Source organism: Varanus komodoensis, unplaced genomic scaffold, assembly GCF_004798865.1.
Source record: "Varanus komodoensis strain SLA01 unplaced genomic scaffold, ASM479886v1 scaffold1, whole genome shotgun sequence".
Classification (NCBI taxonomy): domain Eukaryota; kingdom Metazoa; phylum Chordata; class Lepidosauria; order Squamata; family Varanidae; genus Varanus; species Varanus komodoensis.
The window spans coordinates 66746231-66765331 of record NW_025335268.1 but is presented as its reverse complement, the minus strand read 5'-3'; the positions used below and the strand labels follow the sequence as shown (position 1 = coordinate 66765331).

General features: G+C 42.0%; 1 protein-coding gene across 7 annotated transcripts in view; it reads right to left on the bottom strand.

Annotated features, from left to right (window-relative positions):
* Window positions 1-10371: 10371 nt before the first annotated feature.
* The window catches only part of MAP3K7 (mitogen-activated protein kinase kinase kinase 7), a 46357-nt gene continuing 37627 nt past the window's right edge, over window positions 10372-19101 (bottom strand). For 6 of the 7 annotated variants that reach the window (XM_044427618.1, XM_044427602.1, XM_044427610.1 and 3 more), the window contains 4 exons: window positions 18334-18448; window positions 15733-15794; window positions 14776-14891; window positions 10372-12346 (listed from right to left, as the gene is read on the bottom strand). In XM_044427618.1, coding sequence (XP_044283553.1) covers window positions 12166-12346; window positions 14776-14891; window positions 15733-15794; window positions 18334-18448 — 474 coding nt within the window. In that variant the 3' untranslated portion in view covers window positions 10372-12165. Of the gene's footprint in view, window positions 12347-14775; window positions 14892-15732; window positions 15795-18333; window positions 18449-19101 lie in introns of those variants that run through there. The other variant, XR_006414477.1, reaches the window with a different exon arrangement.

The window sequence follows — 19101 nt, the reverse complement described above, 5'->3', positions numbered from 1 at the left end:
GAAACAAACAAACAATAAAAAAATACCCTGTATACTCTCACAAATGTTTCTGATCACATAAACTACTTTTCTGGCATAGCTGGAATAGCTGAACTGTGGCCAATTCATTCTACAGGCTGAGTGCCAGTTAACTATTTCATAAAGCGATGTCCTAGGAATGCATGCGAACAGAACATCTCCTTGAGTTTTCAAAAAATGGTAGTCTTGACCTTATAACATTGCCGTAGTTCTTCCAAGTTTTAAAAAGTAACCACAGCAAATGCTGCGACAATCCTCTGGGCGGGTTTGTTGATTGTTTTGTTTTGCTTTGCTTTTTCAGTGTGATATTGGGCAACTCTGAGATGGAGCCGTTCAACCTCAGGATGTCCCATCAAATCGCAAGACGACTACCCTGATGCAACAATTCAAGAACCAATGGTAGGATCCTGTTGTGTCTGGATGCCCATGGAAGCAGCCACGCACTCGTAGGGCCTTTGTGTTTCTAAAAATAACCCCAAATGAATGAGGGCATTGGTTTCTGGAACAAGGCCATTCAGCAAAGCTCACAGAAAGCCACCTTCCTGATCTGCCCTTATCTGGAAAGAAGCATTTCCACTCGTTTCCAGTGTTATCTTTTGAAGAGCAGAATTCCAGTTGTACAAGCAGTGAGTCCCACGAGCATTACAGACCCAACTTCTTGGACAATGCCCAAAGTTCACGCAAATTATAAAGCACATGCCAATAAAAAGCAGCAGCTCAAGTGTCCCGCAAAACACAGGAAAGAAACTGGGAAGGCAGCAATCCAGGAACGAAGCCAGTTTGCAGGTTACAGCGGCCATTAGTGAAGGCAGACTGGAACCTGGAGCAGTCCAGATGATAAAGCACATGGAAGTCAAAGGCACCACTCAGAGCAAAGTGGTTTTGAGAACTATATCCACAATACTGCTAGGACATCTTTCCAATACTCAGATTAACAACCATTGCCAAGAGTTGTACATTAGCGGCCAAGGAAATGAAAGCTCGTTAAGATGGAATGTGACAGGCCTGAAGCTGAGCCAGCATCACATCATCTCTTCCCTGGGAAACTCTCTCCGCAATCAGCAGAATGAACAGAGCTGTTTAGTAGTGGCGGTCTCTGGCCTTGTGCAGAGAGGAGTTCCAGCCCGCCTAAGTGCTGGTCCTCCCAGAAAGCTAGTTTGGACTCTTAGTGGGAGGGAATGAGCAGGAATTGGTAACTGAGCCATCACCATGAGACAAATTACTCAGAGTGCGAGACCCAAACCATCCTGGTGCAGGAGGGAGACAGGCTAGAGAGGAGTACTTAGACCCTATAAAGGTGTCAGGCAGACCAACTAAGGAGGAGCCACCATTCCCACCATCCAGCCCTCAAGCAGAGAGTGGGGTCAAGTCACTTCTGATAAGGAGGGAAGGAGGGGAATGCTCCTGTTTGGATTAAACTCTTCACATGGGCAGATGCTGCTCCCACATATTGTATCATTACCTTGATTTATGCAGATTCCAAACCAGTGGTGCTCAATAACAGGATATGCTTCGAATGTTTTGTCTAAGTCTGCTGAAGAGGGAAATGGTGAAAGGGAGAGATGTGCTCCCGGGGCCTTTTTGTACTTGGTGCAGTGGGGAAGAAAAGAGACAAGTGCCAAGTCCTGCACCTAGGAAAAAGAAACCAAAAGCATCGATACAAGATGGGGAAGACGTGGCTCAACAGAACTGAAAAAGACCTCAGAGTAATTGTTTACAACAGGCTGAATATGAGCCAACAATGTGATGCCGTTGCAGAAAGGACAAATGCTATTTTGGGAGGCATTAATAGAAGTATTACTTCCAAATCATGAGAAGTAGTGGTTCCTCTATACTCCTCACTACTCAGACCTCATCTGAAACAACAAGATTGAAGAAAGATGCAGAAAAATTAGAAAGGGTCCAGAGGAGGGCAACAAAAATGATCCAGGCTTTGGAAATACTGCCCTGTGAGGAGACTCTGAGACAACTGGTCATGTTCAGCCTTGAGAAGAGAAGGCCGAGGGGAGAAATGATATTTATTATTACAAGGGTCCTCAAACTTTTTCAACAGGGGGCCAGTTGAAAGGTGGTGGGGGGTGCAGGTTGGTGAGGTGGGGCTGCCTGTGGACACAGGCTGGTGAGGTGGCGGTGGGCATGTACAGTGAGGTGGCTTGCTCGCTCGGACCTCTCCGAGCGAGTCCAAAACAATCTCCGAGTGAGCAAGCCGCTGCCTCCCCGCAGCAAGGAGTGCACGCACAGTGAGGCAGGCGGTGGCAGCAGACGCAGGGAGCCCAAAACCTCCGAGGTGGGCCACATAAATGGGCACGGTGGGTCAGATTTGGCCCACGGGCCGTAGTTTGAGGACCCATGATTTATTATATAAAAGCTTTTATAGGCTGTCCACTACAAACGTCTTGAGATGACTTACAAGAAAAAAACTCCCTGAAAATATAAAATGAAACAAGGCACTGCATGCAACCTCAATGATAAAACCCAGAATAAAACCAATTAAACATTAAAATGATGAGAAATAAAAAGGGTTTCACCTGACGCCAAAAAGAATAAAGCAACAGCAGCAGGCGAACCTCGATGGGGAGCAAATTCCAGAGTCGGGATGCTACTATCAAAAAGGCCCTTCTCCGGGTTGCTACCTTCCTAATCTCCTTCCAGGAGGGCTCCCGGAGAAGGACCTCTGCCTCAGATTTTAAGGGGCAGGTGGGCACATCATGATATCCCTCTATAAGTACTTGAAAGGCTGCCACAGAGTGGAAGGTCAAGATCTTTTCTCACTGATACCAGAGTGTAAGACACGGAATAATCAAGTCAAGCCGCAACAACCCAGATTCAGGCTGGACATCAGAAAAGCTTCCTCACTGTCAGTAATACAACAGTGGAACTAGCTGCCTAGAGAGGTGGTGGGCTCTCCCGCACTGGAGACATTCAAAGAGAAACTGGACAGCCATCTGAGTGGGATGGCATAAACTGGTGACATGCACCAGCAGGGGTTGGACCCGATGGCCTCCAGCTCTACTATGTTGGGATTCTGTGCCTTGTCCCAGTCATTGGGAAGCATGAATGAGAGAGACCACTGTGCTCCTCTTCCGCCTGCCTGCTGGCAACAGTAGTCCTTTGGTTTCATCCAGCACGGCTTTCATGTATTTATCCAAAATATTCCCCACCCCCTTTGCTCTTTTCATGTAGAGGATGGTGGAAGGACATAGGTAGAAAGCTTAGCACGATTGCCACTCATAGAAACTTGGATCAAGAGTAGAGATGGGTGAAATCTGCCTAATCCTGCCTTTATTTCCGAACTGTTGGAAATGGCCTTGGAGGAACCTCCAATATCTGCCAAGGTTTCTTCTGCCAGTCTTGCTACTGCTCCCCACCTGCCTTTAAATTACTCTTAGCCAATTGGAAGAGTTACTTCTCCTAGTGAGTAGGGAGTAATACTTTCCAGAGTTCCTGTTTGCAGGAATATAGAAACAGTTTAAGCAGCCTTTCAACTTACTTGCCTTGACTGCTTTCCTGTCCCCCATCCATAGGGCTGTGGGAAAGGCTCTTCTCTGTGTGAAAAGATGGGCAGATGAGAACAGTGGTGGAGAGCATTATGAGCGGCTGTTGGGAAAGGGCTGTGCACATCTCACAGCGATAAGGTGCTTCGGATCCTCTCTATCCCCTTAACCCATTTCAGAAATGTGTTTCCCTAGTCAAGACTTTCTTGCTAGGACTGCAAATCCTTCTCTTTCTTCCACAAATAATTCTCAAAGGATACATTCATCCATTTTTATAAGCTGCAACATCAAATGTTGACTTGAAAGAATTTTGCATTATCTGCAATTACAGTGAGAACAGTTATTTTCAAGGAAGATAGTTCATGTGTTCAGCTGAATCACTGACAGTGCAATCCTAGTCCTATCTTTAGGTGCATCCACTCAAAAGCCAGCCCTGTTGAATTCACAGGGCTATCCTGCCAGGGAAGTATGCACAGGATTGCAGCCTGAGTCGCAATGTGACATTTGGAGCAAAGCCACAGAATTTGGCTGCAGATCCAGACACTGGAACATGTGGCCTCCAGATGTTGGGGGACTACAACTCCCATCAGTCCAGCCAGTATGGCCAATGGCCAAAGAGAATAGGGGTTGAAGTCCAGCAACATCTAGGGCACACATAAAGGATGATGCTCCTCATCCACAAAGTCCATTTCCTCTCTCCGCTGCCGGCTGTCATGCCGTGCACAGGTGAAGGTAGAAAAGTCTGCAAAAATGGCATCTTACTTAATATTTGTGCTCCTCTTATCTGCTTAATTCACAGGAATAAACCCTTAGTAGCGCTTGTGCTGCACAGCCAGCACAGTTCCCAAGCAGATCGGTTGCTTTAGTGCATTGTCTCCTTCACAAATGGTGTCAAACTCTCCTCTAACCACCAAAGGCATGGCTGGAGCCAATTTAAGCAGCTGGAATGGCAGGGTGGGATGAAAAGAGCTTGCTCAGTTGTCTCATGGCAAATTTTTATCCAGCTACGATTACCTCTACTGTTTTGATTAACCCATCTCCGCTGGTACATTTGACCAAATTGTCCTCTGGGTCAGTAGTTTTCAACCTTTTCAGAACTTGCAGTGAAATGCAACCCTATCCTTCAATATGGGATTAAAAAACCATACCTATTCTGTCATCTCTATTATCTTTGTTAAGCACCTCTCCTTTATCATTCCTCAGAAACAGTTTTGACCTACCTTAGGTCCTGCTGTGACTCATTGTAGGACATGAGTCACCAGTACAAGAACAGTATCTCCAAGGATACAGCAGTTGCACTTTCAAGCTGACCCTACTGAAGTCCTACATGCTCTCATGCTCTCATGTGAATGTGCACAATACCCTTTCCCATAATGTCAACCATTCATTTCTGAATCACACTTTGATTCACTTGTCTGAGTGTCAAATTCCATGGGCTGTAAAGCTCAGTACTGGATTGAGGAGAGCCCCAAAGCTGATCCACACATCCTTGTGTGAGATGCAGAGCATGTGCCTATGCAAGACTCAGTGTTGTAGAAGGATTCATAGCTGAATGTGAAGAACCTCATTCTGAGATTGTGGTGGCTTCAGTGAGGAATGTTCTCTGCCTTGTGCAAGCCATTGCTCGATGTCACAGTCCATAATGATGAACAAGCACGAGCACACTCATCCGGAGAATATAAACAGTGGGCTAGATTATGGACAGAGGGAATTAGATAAACTCATGGAGAACACGGCTGGTTGTACACACAAGTAATAATGGCAGAAAACAAGATTCTCTGCTCAAGAAATGGATCCCTCAGATTACCAGTTGCTGGGGTCAAACAACCTGAGATGGTCACCAGCGTTTTATCTTGGCTCTGAGAACTTACCTGTACCATGGATATATTTTAGAATATTTTTATCCTGATTCCTGACAAAAGGCTCCCAGAGCAGCTCACATACGGTGGGTAAAACAAGCCATTCCTTAGAGTGCTGGACACCTTGGCTTTTACTCTGTCCATGTACATCAGTTTTCATAGTGCAGCGAAGTAAATATTTGCTCTAGTTACACAATTGCTGAGGAATTGCAGCAATATTGCAATCCATGTAAAACCTGCCATACCATTTAAACATACTAACTACATGCCTTATAATTGTATTAGGCTGAAGCAGGACCACTGCAGAGCTTCCACGTTCTGACATGCAGGGTTACTTCGCCTCTGGAGCCAACCTGTACAGAATTAGCAAAGAAGATACGATAGTCATCATTACCCAACCTGGTAGAGATGGCTTGGGAAACTTGCTTGCAGTTCAGAGCTGCACAGGTGTGTGCAGCAGGGGGAATGGAACCCCGACCAGTTCATCTCATTTCTTAATGCACAGGCTTGGGCATATAATCTGTTCATACTCCTAAACCTTGCTCTATATAACCCAACTCCATTTATTTGAAATATGTCACATATTTGGGGTGTATGCTGCCAAGTAAGAAAGTTAGCTGGATCGGCGTTTGGTGGCTCTCACACATGCAGAGTTTTAAACAGGAAGACAATCCCTGCTTTAAATGTGGTGGGGCAGACAAGCATTCAGCCCAAGAGTAATTAGTCCCTCTTGGGATCATAGCTTTGCTTGTAGTTCATCTCAGGTTCCATTCCTGGCATTTCCAGGTAAGACAGGAAAACTCATGCCTAAAGCCTTGGAGAAGTACTGCCAGTCAGTGATGCTAGAATGGCTAGGATGTTGTGCTAGAACAGGGATCTTCGGTCTGCCCAGACCCAAGGCCCATCTTTGACTGCCAACCTACAACATAGGATCCACTTTCAGCTTTTCACTTTTGCTTATTCTTAATAGTGGATAGAAGGGAGAGCTCCAGCACCTTGGGCACCACATACTGTTTAATTGTGCTAAGAATTCACATTAAATATTCACAAACATTGGAGCATTTTAAGAACTATTGTCCCCTCTCCACCCTCTTCACTGAAACCAGGGGCTGATGTTGAACAAGCAGGCAAGCCATCATCACCACAATTTCTGTTTCTTACCAAAAAACCTTATATTGAAACCAAAAGGTTTCTATTCTTTCATGTCTTTGCATTTTTTCTTGCTATTATTTCTACCCTCTTGTTTCCTTCTGTTGGCATCTTTTTCTTTAGCTGTTTCCTCGCACTCTTGTTACCTTCTGCTTTGTCTTTTCTCTGTTCTCAAACTCTGCCTTTCTTTGCCATATTTAACCTTTCCAGTATGTTTTCTGTTACTCCCTTCATCTCACTTTCTTCCACAATCCTAGGATCAACTGCATGTTGCCTTTTCCTTTATGTGCGCATCTTTGTTGAACTTGGCTTGCCTTCTCACAAGATTCAATCCTTTCTCTCTCCTACTTTCTTTTACCTCCTGCTATTGCCTGTCTCCTGTTCACCTTCCACTCACCTGCCTTGGGCCCTTGAGTAATAACAATTTGACAGAAACCAAATGGTTAGGAAGTAGTTTTGCAAAATCTATACTTCAGTGGTTAAAACTAAAGTAAAATTAACACAACCTAGCAATACCACAATGACAAACTCTTAGAAACGTCCAGTTGTTTTTCCCACCCCATAAAGCTAGGAGGTACCAAAACTGTCCATCAGGGCCAACTATTTGCATCCCACCTTTCCAGTTTAATTTTTAAGAACCCTCAAAATGTGGTCACAGAATACAAAATAATAAAAAGAGCAGAAAATATGATCAATGTAAGAGACTTCAATAGAAGCAACAAACATTGTTATTACTGTTGCAAAGAGTCTCACAAATACTCAAGTTACCTGGTACCTAAAATTCAACCAAGTTGGTACTGGGCCAACTTCTGTGGGCACCACCATAGAAGATTCCATCTGTCAGACATTAAGAGGATATTAACCTGTGGAAGGATCCTGTGATGCTGGACCTCTCCCAAAGAACTGCTAAGTAGATTCAATCCACTCATCCATCCAAGTCACAACAGGATTATGGTGGGACACTTCATTACATTTATACCTTGCACTTTCTTTTACAAATCCATGGGAAAAGTGCAAATTTCTTCTTTCTTTTCATTCCTTCCTGCACAACCATTGTGTGAAGTCAATTATGCTGAGAGAGAGAGATTGGCCCAAAGTCACCCATGGCCAAAGTGGAAATGAATTTTGTATGCTCTAAGCCTGGGTAGGCCATTGCACCATACTGATTCTTAGAAAAATGCTGTTTCCAGACCAGGAATATATGGCATTTTCATTCCATTGAGCATCTCCCCTCACAGCCAAACTCCAGGGAAAGTCTTCTTCCCACTGTCTCATGAGGTCAAAAAGGGAGACAACAGAGCTTTAGTGGGGAACTATAATGTTGGTGGACCAAAGGGATACTTTCCTATATGCAGCTATTATAAACATTTCCAATGGGTTATTGAACGAGGGCACCTCACACGACCTGACACAAGAGTGGAATGATAACCAGACAGTACGGATTTGCACATCCTGCTGCTGCCTTTCCATCACAGCCATCAGCAGCAGCTGTGCTTGCAGCCACTGCTCTGGACCCTTTCCTCCACCCCACGGCCTTGCCAGGTTGCTTGGAGCAGTAGCCTTGAGCTGCACCAGAACGCAGAAGGTGGAAGGAGAGCTAGCCCAGTTAATGCAGCTGCAGGAGTGGACCCAAAATCCCGCCTGCTGCCATAGTTTGCAGCTTGGCAGTGGCAGCAGCTGAGCTCTGCAGGTGCCTATGAATCAGAAACAGGAAGAAACAAAAGGATGGAAGGATTGAATACAGACATCACCTAGAAATCTCCACCACCACCTCCTAGTTCTCTATTTAGCTGATCATTTCCTAATTTCATAAGGTTAAAGGCTCTGCTAAGGCCAATAAAATGTGTTGCTTCAAACAAGTAACTATACCTGGGGAAGCTGTTGAGGGTCCACAAGTTCACGAAGCTTACCATGTGCAGAAAGGAGAGAAACTCACTTGGTCATTCGTTCACCGTCTTGAATTCTCAATCTTTCCCCATGAATGGCGTGTTACAAACCCAGGGTGCTGCCATTTCTTCTTCCACTTCTTGACTGAGTCTCTTGCTGCAGCCAATGAGAAGCCGCCTCTTGGAGCCTCTTGCTTTCCCCCGGATTCCAATGTCTCCTCCTGACTTACCTCACTTCAGTAAGATAAAACAAAATGGCAGGAGAGCACAGCAGTAACAGTTTTCTTGTTGACCTGGCGGTGACCCATAGGTTGAAGAGCTCTGGGCTGGCTGGAGCAATGATCAGGCTCAGCACAGGTGTTCCCAATTTAGCTCCAGCAACCCACAGTACCACTTGTGTTTTTCTGCATCAGAGGGAGTTCCACTCCAAAAATTCACTGACTTCTGCACAATAAGCAGCCTGAAGGAAGTTACTCAGGGGCATTAAAACTGATCAGTAACTTCTTTAGTCCTTCTGTAAGATATCTTTTGTATTAGATTAGTCAAATAGTGTAGTCTTCATTACACTAACTGAAACACTACAAAGTGTAGTCTTTATTACACTAACTGAAAAATATGATGACTACAGGTCAAAAGCTTTTTCACAGCACACTAGAACACAACTGTTCTAGAGCTATTGCTTTTGACTGCAGCCTATAATGTAAAAAATGAAATTTTATTGCTTTGAGAGGGATGTGTTTAGTCATTTGGCAATTTTCTAAGATTAAACATACCACAACTGGATCCACAACTGGTTAACCTGACAGATGTATGCAAAGAGCAATGCTTTAGATAACTTGTACCATTCCTAATACTATAGTTATTTTCCCTGTCAATTACACTTTGCTATAAATATGTGTGCCCTTAAGTTGATCCCAATATCAATTTCAGCCAGCTAATCAAATTATCTGCTAAGGTTTCAGGAATTATAACCCTCTTCTCTATTTAAACAAAATGAGATGGGTTTTAACTCTCAGAACTCGCCAAGCATGAGTCAAAGAGCCTGTTTTTGGAACACAGACCTTTAGCTTTGATAAACTTTGTGCACAAGTCAGCAATCCCTCAACTTGTAAATAAATGAAAAAGAGGAACATGCACTGTAATCCTATACTTAGCGCAAAAGTCCTACTCAGCCCAATCAGATTTTACTCTACATGCTAGGGAAAAAACCCAACTGAACACAGTGTGATTTATTTGTAAGTAGAAATACGTATGATTGTGCTAACTGTAGCAAGTTCTCAGCTTGGAACAGCCTGTGAGCAGACCAGTTCTCGTCTGTTTTATATGAAAATTGCATCTATGCCCTATGGCTGACTATGTGGATTAGAGGCTACTATACATTTCTCTCCATGTCTCTGTAAATGTAAACAATGTTTTACAGAAATCTGCAAGAACTATGTGGTCTCATCTGTACCACAGAACAAACAGTCCCAATTTCAAGCAGCATCCATGGGGTGACTATTTTGTGTGAAACAAACCTGCATGAAAGTCCAGGACTTTTACCAGTTCAAATGTTCTGATGAGCTCTGGATTATTGTGCTGATTGAGACATGTTATTATTGTAAATGTTGCAAGTTATTAAAGAATAAATCTTTCAAGTACTTATATAATATATTGCCATAGTAAGAGTGTCTTCTGTATGTTTCTCTGGAGAGCAGCACATTAAATACACAGGAAACATGGACAGAGTTGGGCAGCATATTTCAAGGAGAAGGAACAAGTTAGCCCAAGTATCTTAGTCACTTCTCAGCATAAACCCACTGAATGAGCTTGCATGTGTTCTTTTTGGACAATTCTAACCAAAGATTGTTAGCCATATCGTTAACTCTTCATCTTCACTCTGTGTTTGATAAATGTGTTTGATAAATGATCCTTATACAGTAAACCCAAAATTTTCTGATTTACACATATATACACACACAGAAGTATTAGCAATTTCTAGTTTTTGTGGTTCAAAGACAGTACTGATTCAACAATATATATACACACTGGCAGAATGCAGCCATTCTGCTGCAGACCCCAAAGACAGCAAGGATTTAAAGCAGATTCTATATGTAAGTTGCTTTTTCATTTTGACATCTTGTTTTGTAATTCTTAAACATCAGCTCCACATGCTACATGAAAACCACTTCTGAAACACTGAGTAGTTCAAAAGCCTACTGTGCTAGTGATCTTGGTTATTGCGCATGAACTGGTGGAGCCACACTAGAGCACATGTGCCACTTCAGATTTGCATCTTTCTCTAATAATCCAAGACTGTCTGAACCTGGAATTCTGGGTTGTCCTTCGACAATGCGGAGTTTAAACACAGTCTGTTGTGGGGTTGAAACTCTGGCCTGTTGTCTTTTGGCAGCCCCAAGTTCCAGGTTAAAATGTCACATTAAACAAGTCAGAAACAAGGAAATCCTGGGATGTTAGAAGATGAAGATGCACAGCAGAAGTGACAAGTGGGAGACTATGCACGTACTCATGCTCATGGAGCCCTCATGCTTTAAGCAACCCATGGATTGTCACAAAATGGGCCAATGTAAGGAGGCACGCTAAACAGGTAAAATAGAATTAAAATACCACTGGGTCCCTAATCATGTTTGAAATCACTGTTTGGATGGTGGCCCTTGCTCTCTTAAAACAAAAAGGGGGGATTAGTGGGAAGAGGTTCAAGATATATCCTCTTTTTTATATGCCTCTGTGGCATAAGCTACAATGTTCTGAATATTTCTTCCAAAGGATGGAACAACATTGCCACTTTGGGATCTGAGCATATTCCCTCAAGTCTCTTGTTGCAGCAGAAGAGATAGCAGCCACCCGGTCCTCTCATCTTCCTGTTCTCTGTCACACTGTGTAGTACACCAGGAATCTTGCTCACAACGGCACATTCAAGGGTGGGCACACCAGAGAACCAGGGGGATTAGATTGAGAGGAGGTGTGCTTTCTTTCTGTGGCGTTAGGAGATATAATGGATATAATGGTGACAACCCTTAGCTGGAGAGGAGCCAATTCCCCTCTTGATTAAATAACATAACCAGATCCATTTGGCTTAATGAATCTTTATCCTCAATTCTCACATATGGCCTTGATAAACTTGCCTGTCATACCCTTTTCATTCCTCAACCCTCAAAATAAAGAAAGTACAAGATTTTATGATTGCAAGATTTCAAGATGCAGGGTGAACAAGCACTTGACTAGTGACAGTGGCATCACTTTAGACTTCCCATTTTTAATATGATACAAAGCTGGAACTATTCAAAAGAATGCTCTGTTTAGCCAGCATCACCCTTGAGCTTGGTGCAAGGTAGAGTCCTGGGAAATGACTGTTTCTTGCTTCGAGTCCAAGATGAGAGAAGAATAAAAACATTCTAAAAATGGAAAAAAGGTCTACACTGCTCCTATTGCATTAACACCAAAAGATCTTATACTTTAGCAGCCACTTAATCGCTTTTGGGAGGGTAGCCATCACACAAGGGGCATGCAAAGAGCCAGAGTTCATTGCATTTTGCTTTATGTTTAGTGCTGCTGACTATTCATGTAGCTGCTCTTACCTTTCTCAAACTCAATGTTCACCCAAATAAAAAGGATACTGAACTGATGCTGGAAGAGCAGCAGGTATGTCTACACATTCAGCACACACCAATAAGGAAACACTCAGAGGTTGTCATATTATGGGATACTTAAAAAAAGAAGTTTTTCTGTGCATCATTGTCCATTTGAAGTCCAAGTGAATCATGATGTCCCTTGACGTTTTTGTTGCTGATTTCGGATGACCTCCAACTGTTTTTTGCATTGCTGGTAGTAAGTGGAAAGACTTTTATTTTCATCTAAAAGCTTTTTATGCTCTTGTACCAGACGTGATGTATTTTGCTGATCTTTTTCATCCTGGTCCAGTTCTGCTATTAGTTCTTGCCTAAAATCAACATTATCTAGAATGAGAATCTGGAGAAAGGTCACGACATACATGCTGATCTGCAGCTAGTGATGGTCACTATTTGTCTCAAAACACCTATCTTGTTCTCACAAAGAAAGCAGACCACAGATCACAGCCTGACTAAGCCACGGGGCAAGGCTTCCCTCCTGTGGCACAAGGTGTCCCATGTAATGAGGTATATGACATGTCACCATATACCTTTGCATACGTGAAACTGTCACAGAATTGTATGCATATCACAGCACCACTGACACTGGGAATGGGGAGTGGAGGGAGACCAAGTCTATTAATACTGAGAAAGCAATATTTACTTCCTTGGCAAACATATGGATGTGCAGAAAAGCCTTACTGCCATTTTTGGGTTAATAAAACATTTTAGAATGTTATTCATCTATTATTATATTTTTGTAATATAAAACTCTTTATCATAAAACAAGCTTGTTTGAGATTCATGTGTGGATTACTGAAGCTGTATCTGTCACTGTATCTTAGTTCCTTTAGTATTAGGAGAGGCAGAATGCAGTCTTTATTACTGATGAATAGATGTATTGCAGGAGACTTAATGTTCAGAATTAATGCAACTACCAGGTAGATACCAAGGAGGACCTGGAGCACACATGAAGTGCTGGATGGTGCAGACCCTTCTTCCCACATTTCCTCTTTATGTTCCATTCTTGTAATGTGACACTGTAACAGGCATTTTCCCACTCCTGAAGGAAGCCAATTATTTGAAAGAGGAGTGGGGAAACACGTAATATGGGAATGAAACTATGCTTCATGGAGAGAAAGATAAGAAAGAGTTGAGACCATGTTGTCCTTAAGTGGTAAATTTATTTCCTAGCTTTCATGTCTTGAAAGAGAAAATGCAGCTATTCGATTGCTTGCAAGAAAGGATCTTCCATTTATTTTCACAAGCAGATCCCCAAAGTGTAGGTGAAGAAGCTGGACTTCATAAAAGAAATGTAAGCACAGCCTAGTAAATAACTGGCTTCTTCAGGGCCAAGGTGGAAACTTTAAAAAATAATTTGCTGCAAACCTGCTTGGGATTTTTTCATCTAAAATTAGATGCTAAAATCATTTTAAATTTTTATCCCATCAATTAAATGAAATGGCAGTTATGAAAAAATAGTCTATGCAACTCTGGCCTCTGCTATTTCAGCAAGAGTTAGTCTCAACATAGAACATGAGCTATTTTGAGAATGGTGTAAAAATGACCAAACCTAAACAATGGTTGACATTGTGGACCAGAATATTCTTCTGGTATATATTTTGTCTGGTCCTGTTTTTGCTAGTTTTCCAACTTGTAAAACATATCTGAAGACATGGCAAAAATAAAGGAGATTTGCACAATGAATTACCAGGAAAAATTATGTATTTTTGTTCAAAAAAACTGAACGGAATTTTCAATTTTTGGTTTGCTATGTGTCATCATATAAAATAGGTGTGTCCCACCAGTCTCAAATTTTGCCATAAATAAGGTCCCACCACAGAGCACTGGACCACAACCCTTTGGCATCTCTTTCTTCCCTCAGTATAAAAAGCACATAACTAGATGTCAGAAGTAAGGGAAGTGACATGGCCAAGGAACCAAAGGTCCACTCACTGTCTTAAGAATGGGAAGATCATACTACCTTCCCATTCACAAGTGTTCTGTACTCAGAAGTGCTGCCTGTTCCAGTGGGACTCATTTATCATAGCAGATCAGGTCACTGATAAAAGAACTGGAGAAGGACAGAACAGATGTAACTGTTTGAGGTAATATGTTCCTGCAATAGGAGAACTGTATGTTTCTGGGAAGACGATGACTTGGAAGTGACAAGAAATTTCCATGACTGATATACTGGTATCGTGATTTGAGTTACTCATCATTTCAGGCTTATGGGTGATCATAGCAGATAGTAACATTCCTTTCATGCTTACTGGGAAAGGCAAGCACCTAAGGTTCAGAAGTGTTTATGACTATCAGCATGATCTGCCTTTCATGCAATTAGAGGGGAAGATGGTTCAAATGTGGTATGTAAAGCAGAATAACCAGTACATCTTGGCATGCTTGTATAACTTCTTGTTTCTGGAAATACTGATCAATTAACCTAGTGCAGTGCGGGGAAACTGTGGCCTTCCAGAGGTTCTGGCTAGTCAATATAGTCAATGGTGAGGGATGATGGGAGTTCTAGGCCAAAATATATGGAGGGCCACAACTTGCGTATTCTTGATCTAGAGGGACTCCTTTTTTTTTCATCTGGCATGATTAATACAAGTTAACCATATGGCAAGAAACCGGATAAAACTGTCATTATAGAATCAATGTTGACTATCAGTTCTCTACTGAAGTTGCCTTTTCATAACATACTTTATTGGAATAAATAACTGACTCATGATAAAAGAGAATTTTTTTAAAAAAAACTTACTTTCTCTGAAGCAGCAACGCAATTTCTGTCTGAACTTTCATATATTCTTGTGCCATTTTACAGTGCTGTTCAAACACAGCCATAGATTCTTTTGAGTTTGGACATGGTGCCAGAGGCTGAAAATAGGGCCAGTCACATTAAAAACTAATCAACTGATATTTCAACCTATAAATATGTACTTCCATACTATTCTTATTCCAACTATTATTATGATTATGATTATCATTATTATTATTCCATCTCTGTTCTGCCAAAAGCTGAAGCTGTCTTACAGTTCACAAAAGCACACATTATAATACATGGAAATAAAAACATACAACCCCCCAAATTTAAAACAATTTAAATGACTAAAACATCCAGAATAACAGACCCTATTATTATCTCAGTAGCAAGAGAAACTATGTTCAGAAAATACCTTATTATAGCAATCTGAACTTGATATGTGCCTTTACTAGTGAAATAATCTGTATCCCCATATAATATATCCCAACAAACATATAATCTGGTAACCTGCAGAAATACATGAAATACAAAAATGCAGCTAATGAATCCTTTCATCCTTGAAGAAAGTGTTTTGTAGGGACAGCTTAGGATCTCTGTGCTGTCAAGAGCTGAGGAACTGTACAGACTGCTTTGGCGCTGAGCGCAGGATAAGAGAGCCGTGGTGGTAAGATGTTCCTCTGTGGCAGCACTAGAGCACCACGGTTTTCCCCTTTGAGCTGCTGTTCAGAGCAGCAATTAATTGCTGCAGGTCGCTCAATTCAGACATGGACCAGGGGCTGTATTTTTATATTTCTCACTTCTGTGTCAAAGAATATTGTAAAAGTGCCTTGTTTTTGAACACACACATGCTACCTGACCAAAATCAGGCTTGTATCATGCATACAAGGCAATATAACCATCCATGGATATGGAAAAGATTTGTGCATTAAAGATATGTAAGGAAATCACACATACCTGCAACTGGTGATCTAACGTAAGATATGCCATTGGGATGGAGTTATCAGACCCATTAGTATCTGTTGAAAAAAACACATCTTTATTTGGACTTGACAGTGTTCACAGGGAACTCAAACTGTGCCCCATTTTCCCCAGGTCCCACTCAGATGCGGATTTCCATAGAAATTTGTGATATTCATTGATTTGAAACTACTGTTTACATGATATGTACTTATCTCTCACTGCATGATAAGTGCATCTGCAGAAAGTTCTTTACATTAACTGCTCATGCAGTGAAGTATTTGTTGAGTCATTGAAACCACACAGAATTATGCAATTTCCAGAGGTAGGCCAGCCAATTAACACACAGTAGGCTGAGTGTAATATGTTGGAATCACTGCATGAGTGGCTTTTATTTTATATTTTATTTCTATCCTGCACTTTCAGTACCTAACTGCTCTTAGGCAGGCTGTTATTACAGATGGAGATTCCATGTGAGCAGGTTAAAAAAAGTTGTTATACTTTAAGGCTTAGATCCAATTCCAGACTCTCCCCCAGCTGGGTACTGGTCAGGAAAAGACCTGTTCAAGTCTGAAGCTTATGTATCACTCTCTCCATTCCAGCATGCAATGTTATAATGGACTGCTATGCTGTGCTAGGTCGTCTGAAGCCATTCAGTGGGGAAAATGACACAGTGTAATGACAAAAAATAGCAGTCAAAGTCTGCCTAAAATGGAACATGGCAAAAGGGAGAACCACCCTGAAGAGGTGTTGACAGAAATGACAGAATGTATAAAGGAAATATGTAAAGCAATACTTACTTCTAAACTGGGACCAATGTGTTATATCAGACCATTTTATTTTTAACAAGCACACAACCCTCCGAAGGTACATGTGTGAAATGCACATGCTGACCAAGTGTGGTCTCCACTGGGTTATGCTGAACACACAGACCTATGTATGTGCAGAAACGTCCCTTTGTACATGCAGTGCAGATTCCCTTGGTGAAAACGAGACATTCAGCACAACACGGGGCTCAGCTGTGGGTGTGGTGCACCACAGTTGCTAAATAAACCTCCACTCACCAGCTGCCCTTGCACTGGCTTCTTCAGATAAAGCAAGAGCCTGCAGAAGGAATCTATTTGAAGTCAGATCAACATGGAAGTACAGCCTTTTCAGCCCTCCCATAGGAACTCTTGCCCCAAAGAAGCCTGACTTGCCTCCCTTGCTATTAGAAAAATGGGAAAGTACTTTTATCCCAGAAGGTTGGCTGAGGTACTGTCTGAGTCTGAATTTTATGACTCTAGGTCCAGAACTATCCATGTGTTGTTTTCACGGTTTGGTATGGAAACAGCCGTGAAGACTTGGTGGAGCCATGTGGCAGAGATCCCTCAAATTAAATTACAACTGTGTGCTTTTAAGTCAAGTGTGTAAGTCCATGTATAGAGGTGGTATGCAAGAAACTGTGCATCAGTGGCACAAGCATTTTCCCAAGATTAGCTTCTTTTATCACATGTATAAAGCATCGGTTATCCCATGCTGAGTATTCATTATCACCCTAATTGCAGGTAATTTTCTGATGCAATAATGAATGATAGTATAGAACAACTCTTGCAATACATTGTATGTGAATGCTTATGTCTGCGTTGGTTTGCTGTGAGATACAAAAATGCTTTGTGTTAGAAGACTCGGGAAATGCATGTCCTGAATCTGAATTTTCATGCCATATTTGTAGTCCCACAAACTCGTTGATGGAGGGAAGTTTCCACAATCATTACTCCAAGCACTAGTTTTCTCCAAGCCTGCCTTAAACAAAGGCATGTGCATGTTTAATCAACTCAAAACTTTCCAAATTGCTTATTTATTTTATGCTGAATAACTTTCAAAATATGTTGTTTCAAACAGCCCTTGTAACAAAAATGGACAGCATGCACTCTCTAACAGTGCTGGCTCCTGATGTTGGGAGACAACTTCAGCGCCTACTCATAATGCATCTCTCCTGCATGCCAGCACTTCCTGAGGGAGAACAGGCAAAGCTAGCATGTGACAGCAGCTGCTTTTTTGCTTCTTGTGTGTGAGGGGGAGAAATAGAGCCAGTTTTCATGACACAAGGCTAGTTAATAAACCACAGTGGATTATTAAGCACTCCTGCTTATGATGGTGACACAGTGGCTCATTTCCCTGCTTGCTTAAGAAGGGAACAGACTGTCATGATGTCTGCACCTGGCAAAGGTGACTGGCTGAGATGTTTAATAAATCAGCCTGCACAGGTTCTGTGTGATTCTTTGAACCATCTGAGCCACCCAGCCTTGCTAGCTTTGCACAACACAAAAAACTCCAGCCTGTGAAGGTAACTGGCTCACTAGCCATCATTGTGTCATGTGAAACCAGTCACAGAATCCTGCTGCTGCTCCGTTGGGCAAGCAAAGAAGAATCAACAAGGAGGTGCAGCAGCTGCAACAAAAGCCTCCATTGCATCAACTGACTTCAAACCTGATATTTAAAAATGTGATTTCAGATACACACATACTTTCTTCTTAAAGTATATAACAAAATCAGGGCGATACATTTTGAAGTATTAGATTTAAAAAAAAATCTCAACATCAACAGGAACTTTACCTGTAGAGTCATCAGGTGTCCATGGAAGACTACGAGCTGGTTTTTCAGGGGTTGGTCCCGAGGTAGTGATCATTCTCACACTAGGACTAGATGATCTACTGCTGTTTCTGCTTTCCTGTACCAACGTATTTGTTTTAAATGAACAGTTATCATTCAAATCACAGTTTTCAAGTGACACTGCTGAAAATGCAAAATTATTAGAATTGCCATATGACTCCTTAATTTAATTTGCCTCTCACGGTTATTTGGGATGACTTGCCTTAAAAAACTAACTGTGCAAAACGTTTACAACACCTTTCTTGCAGGCCTTTTGCTAAATGCTTTACCAGAGCCAATGTCTGTTTACCCAAGAGGACATGGTAGAAGGTCAGAAAGGAAGGGATCTAAAGCAGCAAATGAACCACTCACTTGATACCAATAAGAATGTACAACATATGATTGGTCTGATCCAGCATGGATCAGCAATCATCCATCTAGTCCAGCATCTTGTTCACATAGTAGTCAACCAGCTTCCCACGCAAAACCCGCAAGCAGACTGTTTCTGATATTGGAGGTAGCATGTAACCACCAGGACTAGTAGCCACTGATAACCTTAATCTCCAGGAATTTGTCTGATCCCCTTTCAGAGTCATACAAATTGCTGGCTATCACAACATGGGTTATTTTATCAATATGCTCACAAGCACACTGTGTGTAGAAGTCTGCAGAAAAGTGTTCCATGACAATATCATGGTGTTTCTGCCACTGCATGCTGATTACCCACATATG